The sequence below is a fragment of the Ochotona princeps genome, chromosome 2 (assembly GCF_030435755.1).
Source record: "Ochotona princeps isolate mOchPri1 chromosome 2, mOchPri1.hap1, whole genome shotgun sequence".
In the NCBI taxonomy this organism is placed as follows: Eukaryota; Metazoa; Chordata; class Mammalia; order Lagomorpha; family Ochotonidae; genus Ochotona; species Ochotona princeps.
This window is the reverse complement of record NC_080833.1, coordinates 41,139,289-41,152,792: the sequence shown is the minus strand read 5'-3', so window position 1 is coordinate 41,152,792 and position 13,504 is coordinate 41,139,289. Positions and strand designations below refer to the sequence as shown.

The 13,504-nt window shown below is 39.2% G+C and overlaps 1 protein-coding gene across 4 annotated transcripts in view; it reads right to left on the bottom strand.

Moving 5' to 3' along the window:
- Positions 1-13,504, bottom strand: part of OSBPL9 (oxysterol binding protein like 9) — a 162,650-nt gene that overhangs the window by 61,137 nt on the left and 88,009 nt on the right. For all 4 annotated transcript variants that reach the window (XM_058654925.1, XM_058654928.1, XM_058654920.1 and 1 more), the window contains exon 4: positions 11,194-11,270. In XM_058654925.1, the coding sequence (XP_058510908.1) occupies positions 11,194-11,270 (77 nt within the window). The remainder of the gene's footprint in view (positions 1-11,193; positions 11,271-13,504) is intronic.

Below are 13,504 nucleotides of genomic sequence, written 5' to 3'. Positions count from 1 at the left end.
AGAAACTCCCTCCCCACTCCCTCTGTGTCTGTGTGTGTGCCACTTCTCTCTCTGCCATTCAAATCAAATAAGAATAAAAATGAGTAAAAAAATTTACAAAATCAAATACCCATTCACAATAAAAAACAAACTCTTAGCAAACTACAAATAGAGAACTTACCCAACATGATACAAAATATTATTAAAAACTCTACAGCTGTCAAACTTAATGGTGAGAAACCAGAAGTTTCCCACAAAGGAACAATTATCTATGTTCCCTTTCAGACTTTTGAACATCATACTGAAAGTCCCAGCTAATGCAATAAGATAAGCAATAAGGAAACAGAAGTTGTACTGATTGTAAACCCAAAACCAAAACTCGTTTTCAAATTATATAGAAAATGTAGAAAATTAAAAAGAAACAAGCATTGTGACACAATTTGGTAAGCTGCAGCCTGTTATGCAGGCATCCTGGATGAGAACTGATTTGAGTATGCACTATTCCACCTCCAATCCAGCTTCCTGCTGTTGTGCCTGGGAAAGCTGCAGAAGATGGATCAAGTGCTTATTATGCCCCGTCACCCTTGACGGAGTTCCAGGCTCAGGGCCTCAGCCTGGCCCAGCCCCAGCTGCTGTGGCCATTTGGGGAATGAACTAGGACATGGAAGCTCTCTCCCCACTTTCTCTGTAACCCAGTCTTTCAAATAAATAAATACACTACAAAGTAAAAATGGAAATCAGAAACAACAGACAAAAAAAAAAATCCTGAAGTTTTTACATGAGCATAAAAATGTATCAACTGCTTTCCTTTATATCAATGCTAAACAAGTGGAAGTTAAAAACACAATACCATTTATAATTAGTATTCCTCCAAATAAAATACATAAGCAGAAATCTAACAAAATATGTACAAGTTCTATATAAAGAAAATTACAAAACTTAATGAAGTCAATGAGCTAATTAAAAGGAAAGCAATTTCATTCCTGTCCGTGGAAAGGAACACTCAATGTTATCAAGCTATCAGTTCTTCCTAAATCAATCTACAGATTCAGTGCCTTCCATTCAAATTCCCAGCAAGCAAATTTTGACAAACTGATTCTAAAGCTTCTATATGAAGGCAAGAGTCCCAGAATAGTCAATTCAATTTAAAAGCAAAGAACAAAGTCGAAGGACTGACATTACCCAAACTCAAGATTTACTAAAAAACTACACAAATCAAGACAGTAGTATATCAGCAAAAGAGCAAGCAGATCAATGGAACAGACCAGACAGCTTAGAAACAGACTTACATAAAACAATCAATAAGATTTGACAAATGCACAACAGCTAAACAATGTGGAAATAATGGGTTGTTTATTTTTCCAGCAAACATACTGTGCCATTTTCACAAGCAAAAAAAAAAAAAAAAAAAAAAGAACTAGAAACAAATCTTACACACACACAAATTAACTTACAATGCATCACAGCCCTACATTTAAAATTCAAAACTATAAAATTCCTTGAAAATAACATTGTTGAACAGTAAGAACCAGATTGGGTTGAAGGCCAGTCAGGAAAAGCCACTGTTCCTACTAGCACAGGAAGTGAACTGAGTAGGGCTGGCTCATGGACCCCCTGGTATGTGCAAAATCTGGCACTCAGAGGGGTCTGAAGGAGGAGCCTGGGCAACTCCTCTGGCAGGACACAGACCCGGCAGGTAAGCGCAAGAAGCATGGAGGGAAACAGCCCAGAAGAGGTCATGGAAAGTTTCCCACTGGCACACATTTGGCATGGGATGGGGGCAGACCAGGCTGAATCAGTTCACGTCATCCACTGGCAAATCCAAGCACCAGAACAGAGTGTGGGTCGATCCAGGTTTGGTCGCGACAAAAACCAGTGCATAACACGAAATGCGAAGGTGAGGGTACCTATACCGGATGTGATCACAGCACCCAACCAGCACACGTGAGAACCAGGAAGGCAGGGGGCACAGCTAGCAGGGGAATAAGGGGTGGTTCCCTTGCTGGACAGCTACTCCCACTGGAGAGCGTGAGCTGGGATGGGAGCAGACCAGACTAAGCAAGACTACAACACCTGTGCGCCTCATGTGGACCAGATCAGGGAAAAACCAGGCTGGGCTGATTATTCCTACTGGTGCAAACAAAATTAGAGTGGGTGAGGGTTGTTGGGGCTTAGTCGCAGCATCAGCTGGCAGAAGCTGGCACTGGGGCCTAGTTCTGTCAAGTTAAACCACAGAACCACCTGGAGAGTGCATAATCCGGGAGTGAGAGAGACCTGGGAGAGAAACAGTGGGCTCCTGCCTATTGGGTTACCACTCCCATGGGAGGGCATGAAAACTAGGACAGGGGCAGGGGTAGCTAGACAGAAACCCAACAATATCCATGAAGGTTGGATAGTTGAGCTGGTTAGATGGAACTAAGCTTTAATACCTACTGACATGTATGAGAGTGAAATGGAATGTAGGACAGACTGGACTAGTCTGCCACACATACTGGCAAACCAGGGTAGGGGGCGGGCCTGATGGGGGTTATTGTGGGTCGCTCTGACTAGGCTGCAGCTCCCACTGGTTTATGTGAGGGCTGAGTATGTTCTGGGCAGAACCAGGCTGGACTGCAAACACCCATTGGTTCCAGTGGAAGTCGAGGCTGAAAACCAGAACCAACCCAGCAATTGCAACCACCAGCTGATTGAGGTGATGGACTGTGGCGGGCCCTGTACCTGCTAGTACATACAAGAATCTGGTCTGGGAACACCTCAGACAGTTTCTTTGGGATCTCTGCAATCGAAATGCCAGACTCAGAACCCTAACCATCAAAAGAGGACAGAACAAGTCAATCAACCACCTCAGGTATATGTTGGCAGGGAAAAACTGGGCAGAGACTCTATGATGGACTATGTCAATCAGTGGATTCTTCAACGACCTCATCATGCTTGGAGTGGTGAGAGTGGCAGCAATTCATAACTGTTGAACTACCAAAACCACTTGATATAGACCCTCGGAGCTGCCCCACATTTGGGACCTGGAGTGGCTGGGAGACTGGGTGGGGCTTCTCCCTTAAAATCCCTTTTACATCAGCTATATTAAGGAAACAGTATGGACCTAATTGTCTTGCCCATCTTCCTGTAGTGCTTGAACCTTTTTACCCTAATTATGTCAAGATTGTAAAAAAAAACTTTAAATAAAAAAAGAAAATAACATTGTTGAAAACTCTAGAAGCACAAACCATGAAAGAAAGAATTGATAAGCTAGGCTTAAACCTATGTCTACATAAAAACCTGAACATAATGTTTACAACAGGTTGATTCTTAATAGTTAAAATGTGGAGGCAATCAAGATGTCCTTCCATAGGTAACTGGATAAATAAGCTATGAAACATCCAGACCATGGAATAACATTTGACACTAAGGAGAAATGAATTGTGATGTTTAAGAAACCTAAATGTAAGTTACTAAGTGAATAAAAAAAACTGAGAAAATTATATACCATACAAAGGTATTTTTAAAAGTCTGTGGAAAAGTTAAAAGTTCTGAGTACTAAAAATTCTGAAATCCAAGCATAGGTTTTCATAATCATTTTCCACGAATTTTTTAAAGACCCTTATATGCACAGGCTTTAAAATTTTTTTGCAGCAAAAGAAACTTGTTTAATAAACCTACATTCTTTGATTTTTTTCCAAGCACTTGTGTAGACTCCAACCATATGACATTCTGGAAAAGGCAAAACTATGGAGGCAGTACAGAAGTACAAAGTTCGGCAGTTGTGAGAGATCAGGGGCGGGAGGAACAGGCAGTGGAGACAGGATTTTTAAGACAGTAAAACTACTATGGAAGATACTATTGATATGATGATATGTACATTTTATAATCTTGCCCAAAACCCATGGACATCACTAAACTGTGAATCAAATGTCAACTGAGGACTCTGGGTGACAACGATGTGTTAACACAGCTTTATTCCACTGTGGTAGAGGATGCAGATGAGGAAAGCCAGACGAATGCAGGCAGGATGAAGTAAAAAAACTACATTTGTTTTTTTAACGTGAAATCTCATTCTTTTAGGCTATACCTAGAAATTCATTCAAAGGTTTACAGCAAGGCAATAAAAAACAACTCTTAGAAACAGGATATGTGTCTCCCCTATTCTCAAAAGTCAAACAATAAATTTCGTTCTAGACACTTTGGCCATGAGACCACCATTCTGGCACAGAGCATTAAGCCACCACCTAAGATGCTAACGTCCCATATGAGTCCCAGTTTGAATCCTGGTTACTCCTCTTCCAATCCAGCACCCTACTAATGTTCCTGGGAAGGCAGGCAGTAAATCATGGCCCAAGAATTTGGACACCTGCCATCCATGTAGGAGACCAGGATGGAGCTCCAGGCTCTTGGCTTTGGGATGGTCCAGCCCAGCCATTGTGGACAATTAGGGGCTGAACCAGAGGACTGGAAAAGCAATCAATCTCACACTCTCTTCCCTTTCTCTAAGCCACCCTGCCTTTCAAGTAAATAAATAAAACCTTACAAAAAGAAAACTTTGATCATACACAGCAAATATGCCACTATGTTAAAAAGTGTGTTTGTAAACAATTTTTCATTTGAAAGGCAGGAGAGACTGAGAGAAAACTAGATATGTAGAGATCTCTCATTCACTAGTTCATGCCTCAAAAGTACAAAATGTTTAGAGACAAGCCAGGTCAAAGCTAGGAGCCAGGAACTTTTTCTGAGTCTTCCACATGCCTAGCAGGGACCCCGGCCATGACCCCGGGTACTCTAAAATGATGTAAAGCAGCATGCAAACTTGTATAACAAATGCCACTGCCTGCCAGCGCTTCATCTTCAAATCTTAGGTGAGCACTATTGCCCTGGTGTTTACACGTAACATTGTGCAATGGTCACTTTATTCTGAACAGTTTATAGATTTCACTGAAACATTTGAGTTGGGTCCTGTGAAAGCCTAGTGGCTTAACTCCTCACCTTGCATGCGTTGGGATCCCATCTGGGTGCCAGTTCATGTCCCAGCTGCTCTACTTCGCATACAGCTCCCTGCTTGTGACAGGCCTGTGAAAGTGATGGAGGATGGCCCAAGACTTTGGGACCTACCACCCATGTCGGAGACCCAGACTAGGCTCCTGGCTTTTGGCGTCTGATTTGGTTAGTTCCTGCAGTGGCAGCCACTTGGAAAGTGAATTAGAGGACAGATCTTTCTTTCTGTCTCTCCTTTTCTCTGTAGATTCACTTTTCCAATAAAAAGAAATAAATCTTTTAAAAAAAAATTTTTTTGAGTTGCCAAACTAGACAAGAAAAACTCAGGAGGTCTTATGACTGATCTCCATGAAGACAAAAACTATAGATTTATTCACAGTACAACTAGTATTTACCTAATACAAACTCCCCTGCATTCTCAATTGAATACACACTCAAAAATTTTGAATTTTATTAGGAGAATATGGAAAATATATAACAAGATCTCCATAAATTTAACTATCCATAGATTTACTTTAAATACATTTCAGTAAGTTTAGATAAATATCCTTAAAACTGAGTCATCTGTTCTTAGTTGTCTCCCAAAAATTGAAGACAGTGCAGCAGAATTTACAAGAATGAATCCTACAGGGCTAAACTCCCAGCTAGGGACCAGAAATCTGCCTGCTTTCCTACCTAGCAACCACACAGGTAATAGCCCTCAGGGGACTCTTCCTTTGACATAGGACACCTAAGTAACAGCTATTTCTCCATGTCACCTCATCTGTGAAACAGATCACATATCCCTATTGTAATCAGTTCCTGGGGAAAGTTTCAAGGAGAAAAATAAAGCACAATTATTTTTCAATATAATACAATAAGATCTAATGAGGCCAGAAGAAATTGAACTATATGCTGAAACAATTTTCAGTGAAGTAGTTCAATATTTAAAAAAAAAATATTCAGGACAGTTCTATTAATCTTAACCCAGTTAGACATATGAGCCCTAGAGTTAACAACAAATCAAGGCATCAACAGAAGTATGGGAATTATGTAATTCTCATCCCTGAATATCTTCTTTTGAAGAAAAGCTTCACCTAGCTTTTCTTCAATCTTGTTAATGATTTATAATTGCATCATATCTCCTCTACATATAATGTTTTTGTCCTCAGATTCGATGTATTTTTATGAGTTTTCTAACAGCCCCCTCTTTTGCCCTTAGCCATATTCTTACACAGGGCATCATGTTCTTTGTCTCTTGGTACTTCAGATCAAAGACAGTAAGAGCAAAAATTATAAAATGACATGACGATAACCAGGAATTTCCAATTTAGTACTCACCTAAGATAGAGTCTACAGTAGCCTACAAAAGCTAAAGATGAGAGAACATGAAAGCCCCATTTCTTGGAGCAAATAACAATCACAAGTGTCATATGATATAAAGTTTTACTATGTCTGGCATAAAATAAAAAACTTAAGTGTCTATACTATTCATTGAGTTGAACATCTACATGAGTAAACTCAGATCTAAAACTCTAATAATTTTTGGTTTTCATTACTGATAACCTATAAAAAATTTAGTATAACCACACCTGGAGTCAGTAACAACCATAAAAGCGAGTGAAACCAAATATTCTCGTTGCCATGCTCATCTTGTCATTACTGCAGCAAATGAAGATCCTGAAAGGTTTCCCCATGAGTATCACCAAGTATCTACTGAACACTCTGACAGGACACACAGAGGTGATTAAAAGGTTCACTGGCCTCCCTGGCGTCCCTTCAAGGAGCTTCCCAATTTGGTTGTGTGAATAGACATGTAAAGATAGTACAGCTAATATACTAGTTAAGAATGAATAACTATTGGAAACTCAACTTCGATTTGACTTAAAACGTTAGACATTTTGGTTGCCTTCTCCCACCTTCAGACTATCTTAGTTATGATTTGCTGAAATCTAAGAAGCAGCAAAAATAGGAAGTGAGAAAAAACAAACGGGGGGGGGGGGTGGCTATGCAAAGTAAAAGAAATCTTCCAGATGAACAGATGAATTTATACTTAATTAGATTGCAAGGAAGAATGAAAATGATTTTTTTTAAGTATTTTCGATTTATATAGCACTGAATGCTAGAGACAGACTTCATATTATTTTAACAAAACTACTTTGTTGAGAGCTTATACCTATTTCTAATGATGAGAAAATTAAATTTAAAAGAAATTAAGTTCTTATCCCAGATTATACTGCTAGTAAAGCGAGAAGAGCTAGGAACCAAAACCTGCCTACCTGGACCTAAAATGCTTCTGCTCTAACATGGGGCCTCTCAAATTTTATTCAAAAGTCTGAGCAGAGTCTGTTAGACTTCATAGACTTGTTATCAGAAATACATTTTAAATAAGACAGGTTCCTTTTCTAGCTTTAACAAATTTAAAATCTGATGAGGGAAGTTAGTAACATAATACTGTATTACTAGAAGAGTTAATGTATACTAAGTCCACACCATTCTGGGACACATAATTACCCTTTTATGTACATGGCTTAAATATACATATTTATATCTACATATGTACATATACATACATATGTATACATGTATACATATATACACACAGTGGAATAATATTCAACTATAAGAAAGCAAGAAAGTCTATCATTTGCACAAAAGCATTGGAACTGGAGGACATTATATTGAGTAAAATAAACCACACACAGAAAGACAAATATCACATGTTCTCTCTTTATATATTGGAGTTTAAAAATTTTTTAAGTTAAAAATAAAGCAAGTGTCCTGCATATCCGATAGGATTTAGAGTACAATAAAATAATCTTTAAAATAAGAATTATGCCTTCTTTTGCATGGGTTTTATGAGCATGCAATGAAATAATCTAAGCAAAAAGTTTAAAACAGAATCTGATCCATACATATTGGAAATATATTTATTATTATTATTATTATTACCATGTCTTCTGAATAAAATGAATGTTAAATACAAAAAAGTGCTCAAATGTTAATTGCTGCTATTATTGAGTTGCATGCTATACAATATATAAGAAAAAGGCAAATTTAACAGAAGGAAATAAGAGATTTTTTTCCCCTAATAGTAATAAGAAAAGGATTAAGGAGTTATTGCATTGTGGCACAACTGGTTAAGAGGTTGCCTGTGACACCAGTTTAAGTACTAACTGCTGTTTCTGATCCAGTTCCCTGCTAGAGAGCCTGGGAAATCAGTGGAGGATGGACCAAGTACGTGGTCACCTGTAACCATGTGGGAGACCCAGATGGAGTTCCCGGCTACCGGCTTCATCTTGGCCCAGCACTGGCCACTGTGTCCATTTGGGGAGTGAACTAACAAATAGATCTTTATATCTCTTTCTTCCTTTCCCTCTCTCCTGCCTTCAAATAAATAAATAAAAAGTAGCATATGTGCTGGGTTTTGAGTGGTTGGCAAGAATCTGACAGGCAAATTTGAGGAATGGGGATGATGACGATTTGGAGAGAACAGCATGGATAAAAGTATAAAACCATGAAAAGGCTTCTGTGTTGAATATAAGACAAATGCAGGAACAGGAGATGGAAAGGTAGGCTGGGGTGAAATCTAGAAAACCTAAAATCTCCTAAAAAGAAGCTTTACCTAATCCTACAAGCAACTGTAAATCATTAGAGGCTTTTTATAGCATTGGATGCCTTAAGGTCAATATTCATTTATAGGATGAAGATGAGAATAAATTCAGGAGTATTAATTTTTGGCCCGGTGCAGTAGCCTAGTGGCTAAAGTCCTCGCCTTGAACACTCTGGGATCCCATATGGGCGCCAGTTCGTGTCCTCACAGCCCCACTTCCCATCCACCTCCCTGTTTGTGGCCTGGGAAAGCAGTCAAGGACAGCCCAAGGCCTCTGGATCCTGCACCTGTGCGGGAGACCCAGAAGAGACTCCGGGTTACCCGCTTCGGATTGGCTCAGTTCCAGCCGTTGTGGCCGCTTGGGGAGTGAATCATTGGATGTCTCTCCTCTTTGTATATATGACTTTGCAATAAAAATAAATAAATCATTTTTTTAAAAAAAAGAATACTAACTAGAAAAGTACCAGAAACACAGCAGGCATGATATAACAAAACCCTAAGCCTGGGTGAAAGCAAAGATAGCCCAGGTGAGGGAAGGAGGAGGAGGAGGATGAAAGTGAGTCTATAAAATCCCTGAGGTCTGACAGATGAGAAGTCATCACCTAACTCTCACCTTCCAAAACTCCATGACTCAGATAATACCACTGTCTTTAACAGAAAACAGAAAAACCAGAAACAGGTAAGTTTGGGGAAGAAATACAAGAATAGCTCAGGAAACCAAGTTCCAAATAGTCTTCTGACAAAATTCAGAAGGGGAAAAGGGTGTGACTAAATCTACTCATTAAGACATTTATAAGGTGGATATTTAGCCCAGCCTTTAAGGCAGGTTAAGACACCTGTTACACTGTATGCATCCCATGTCAGAATACCTGGCTTTGACACCTGGGTCCTGCTCCAGATCACTGCATCTTGTTAACGCACTTCTGGGAAGCCACAGTGATGGTTCAAATAACTGAGCTCCTATCACCCACCTGGGAGGCCTGGCATGAGTGGCCAGCTTCTCGCTTCAGTCTGGAACCCAGTTGTGGCCATGGCAAACATTTAGGGAAGGAGCTAGCAGTTGAGAGGTCTCTGTCTCCTTCCTGTGTCTCTGTCTCTTGTCTCTCTAGCTCTGGCTCTCCCTACTACTCAAATATTTTAAAAAGATTTATTTTTTGGGTGCCAATTGTAATGCCAGAATCCCATATGGGTACTAGTCAGAGTACTGGCTTCTCCACATTCAATATCACTCCCCGCTAATGCCCCTGGGAAAGCAGCAGAATGGTCCAAATATTTAGGTCCCTGCATCCATGTGAGAGACCCAGAACAAGTTCCTGGTTTGGGCCTGGCCCCACACTGGCCACTGGGGCCATTAGTGAAGTAAACCAACAGATGGCAGATCTCTCTTTCTTTCTCTCTCTCTCTAATTCTGCCTTTCTTTCAAATAAATGAAGAAAATCTTTAAAAACTATTAAAACACTAATTCACTTCTTACAGAGTCACAATTTTGCTGAAATGATGATGTAGTCATTTGCGAAACTGCATAGATTAAAAGAAACCACTGGAAATTAGGAATTTGCTTTAAACAGTGTAACTCAGAATAACATACTCCTAATCCACTGCTTATACTTCCTGAATATTCATATCCTTTAAGTTGAAGCTTCTACTTGAACACTTTCCTGTGAGAGGGAATCTACTATCTTTATCTCATCAAGCCAACTTTGGTGTAGGGCCACGTTAGAGAAAGAGAGTTATGAAACATTAGTTTATGATTCAATCTTGTACATCAAAATAGTGACATCTTCTGTAAGTGCCCTCATTGCAGAACAAAGTACCTGCAGAGCGGTAGATGTCTGCTGCTCTTGTCACCGTAGCACCTTTTACTCTCTATTCTGACTGCCACAGGTGGCGTGGGACAATTGACATACTTTTCACCCTACCAACACTGTGTTTCTGGTGAAGCTACAGATTTCTAAGCTCCAGAGTGGAGCATATAAATGTGAAATTTTGACTGGTTAGGATTGGCTATATGGCTAAAAGCTAAGACACTCAACACCAATGCTGTTACTTTTATTAAGGTTCAGGAAGAACAACAGTCTCCTACAGGGGTAGGCTGAAATTGCTGCTTCCATTTCATCATCATAAACCTATCTGAATCTACCTGAAAATGAAGCCAATTCAGAAAAAATGTAACCTAGAAATAGAGATTGGACATCTGAATCCTTGTAAATGAAATCTAAGATTTACACTTTTTTTAAATCTTAAACCAGTTTGGGCTATGTTTTTATTTACTCTTTTATCCCAAAGAGTGCTGACCCATATGGTAACAGACAAATCCTATAAACCGAAAATGAGATCAATGTCTTAGCACATTAATTATTATGCACAATGATATAACCTAGCTATATTTATAAACAACTATAGATGCTAAATTTTTTTAAATGAATCTGGTGCATATTAACTTAGCATTTCAGTTTCCAAATCACTTTGTACTGACTTGTTTATAGACAAAAATCATTGTTTCTACCATACAGAAAAAGTGATCATAAGTTTATAAGCAGCTCAGAAATTAAAAGTTCTCATGTACTAATCAGAATTATTTAAAAATACAGATTATAAATATACAACATTAACTATCTGGAAAACAGGCAAAGACTTACTTGAAGCTGGAGAGTATGTCGAAGAATTGTTTCTTCTAAGGCATGGATCCACTTTTCTCGCTCATCTGCATCACGAGCTAAAGTGAAAGATTATAATTTTAGTTACGTATTTTAATAACTTATTTTTAATTATATGGTTTGTAAGTAATATAATTTTATAATTTCTAAAAGTTTAGTTTCTGCAATATATCTTCATATTTGAAAGTAAATTTTAACAGTGGAACTAACAGAAAAGGAGATTAGTTGTGTAATTTCTTTCTAAAACACATTGTTTTATTTAAAAGTCAGAGTTATATACAAACACAGACAGACAGACAGACAGAGGGCTCTCCCATCTGCAGGTTTATTCCACAGATGGCCACAAACGCCAGCTGGGAACTAGGACCTTCATTCAGGTATCTTGTGTGAATGCAGAGGCCCAAACACTTGCGCAGCTTTTACCAGGCCATTCGCAGGGAGCTGGATCAGAAGTGTGGGGTAGCCAGGACACAAACCAGCACTCATATGGGATACCAGCATCACAAATAGAGTCTTTATCTGCTATACTACATTGACGGACCTTAATTGTGCCACTTCTTAGTAAGTTCATCTTGATGTATCCTTACCTAAGCATCTGATATCTACTAGACCCGATTTTAAGTAGATAAAAAATCTGATGAAATTTGTAACAAAGTTGTGTTTAACAATAGCATGCTACATAGCTCAGGTTAACTTACCACTAAGAACAACTAGAAAAACTGTACTGATTATTAGGAAACCACTGGTCAAAGGCATCAGGAAACAAGGTGATAAAGAATTTCCAGGTCAGGCCCAGCAGTGTGGCCTAGCAGCTAAAGTCCTCACCTTGAACGCGCCGGGATCCCATATGGGCACCTGTTCTAGTCCCGGCAGCTCCACTTCCCACCCAGCTCCCTGCTTGTGGCCTGGGAAAGCAGTCGAGGACAGCCCAAAGCCTTGGGACTCTGCCCCCATGCGGGGGACCTGGAAGAAGTTCCTGGCTTCTGGCTTCGGATTGGCATAGCATCAGCCATTGCGCTCACTTGGGGAGTGAATCATCGGACGGAAGATCTTCCTCTCTGTCTCTCCTCTCTCTGTATACCTGACTTTCCAATAAAAAGTAAATAAATAAATCTTAAAACAAAAAAAGAATTTCCAGGTCAAAGTCCAGGAAAAGACAAACATCTAGAAGACGAGCCTGGTATTAAAGATATTCCTTTCTCTTGAAGGCATCATAAATTCCAGAAAAGTTGTTGTAGACTGCAGAGAACACTTAAAAATCTGGGCAGGATGTTTGGGAAAAGCCACTGCAAGCACCCCAGTCTCTGATCAGATTTGCTATGAATCTAAATCTGCTATTAAAAAGGGAAGTCTTTATTATTTTTTAAATCTACTTGGGCCAAAAGATGAAGACCAAGGCCTAGCAACATTGGGGGTTTGATAAACAGGCCATATATGACTGAGATGCAAAACAGTTTTGCTTTAGGATTAATTTAGATAATCCAAAATTGTAGCACTGCTTGGTCATTTGGTTGGCTCAGAAAAATATTGATACCTGAAATGGATTAAAATAACCCCAGATTGCTAGTGAGTCCAGGAATCTGACTAGCAAAAACAAATGAAACATATTATCTGCTGAGTTTCAATTAATTTTCAAATGCAATGTCAATACACAGGCAAATGGAAACAAGCAACACATAAGAGACCAAGGACACCTGAAACCAAAACTACACACAAACGAAAAGCAAAACATAATAGAAACAGATCAAATGGAACTCTATATATTTCCCATGTCCTTCCAACAGTAATATTAAAATCAAGCAGGATAACAGCCAAAATAACGTACACCGTAACAAATTAACCTGTTACACTGAAAGAGAAGAGAAATAAAGATTAAACATAAGTATTATGGCCTAACTATTTGTTTCTCTAAAACTGGTATGTGGAGGGCTCGGTGGTGTGGCCTAGTGGCTAAGGTCCTCGCCTTGATCCCATATGGCCGCTGGTTCTAATCCCGGCAGCTCCACTTCCTCTCTGTCTCTCCTCCTCTCAGTATATCTGACTTTGTAATAAAAATAAAATAAATCTTTAAAAAAAAAACTGGTATGCGGAAATTCTAACCCTCTGTGTGATGATTAGGAAGTGAAGCCTTTTGGAAGAAATTGGGTAATGAAGGTGAAACTTCCATGAATGGGATTAGGAAACTCAAGAGCTTTCTCAATCCTTACATGTTTAGGAAAATATAAGCCATTAACTATCAGCAACCCAGAAGAAGGCTTTCACCAGTACTCGATCATGCTTGCACCCTCATCTT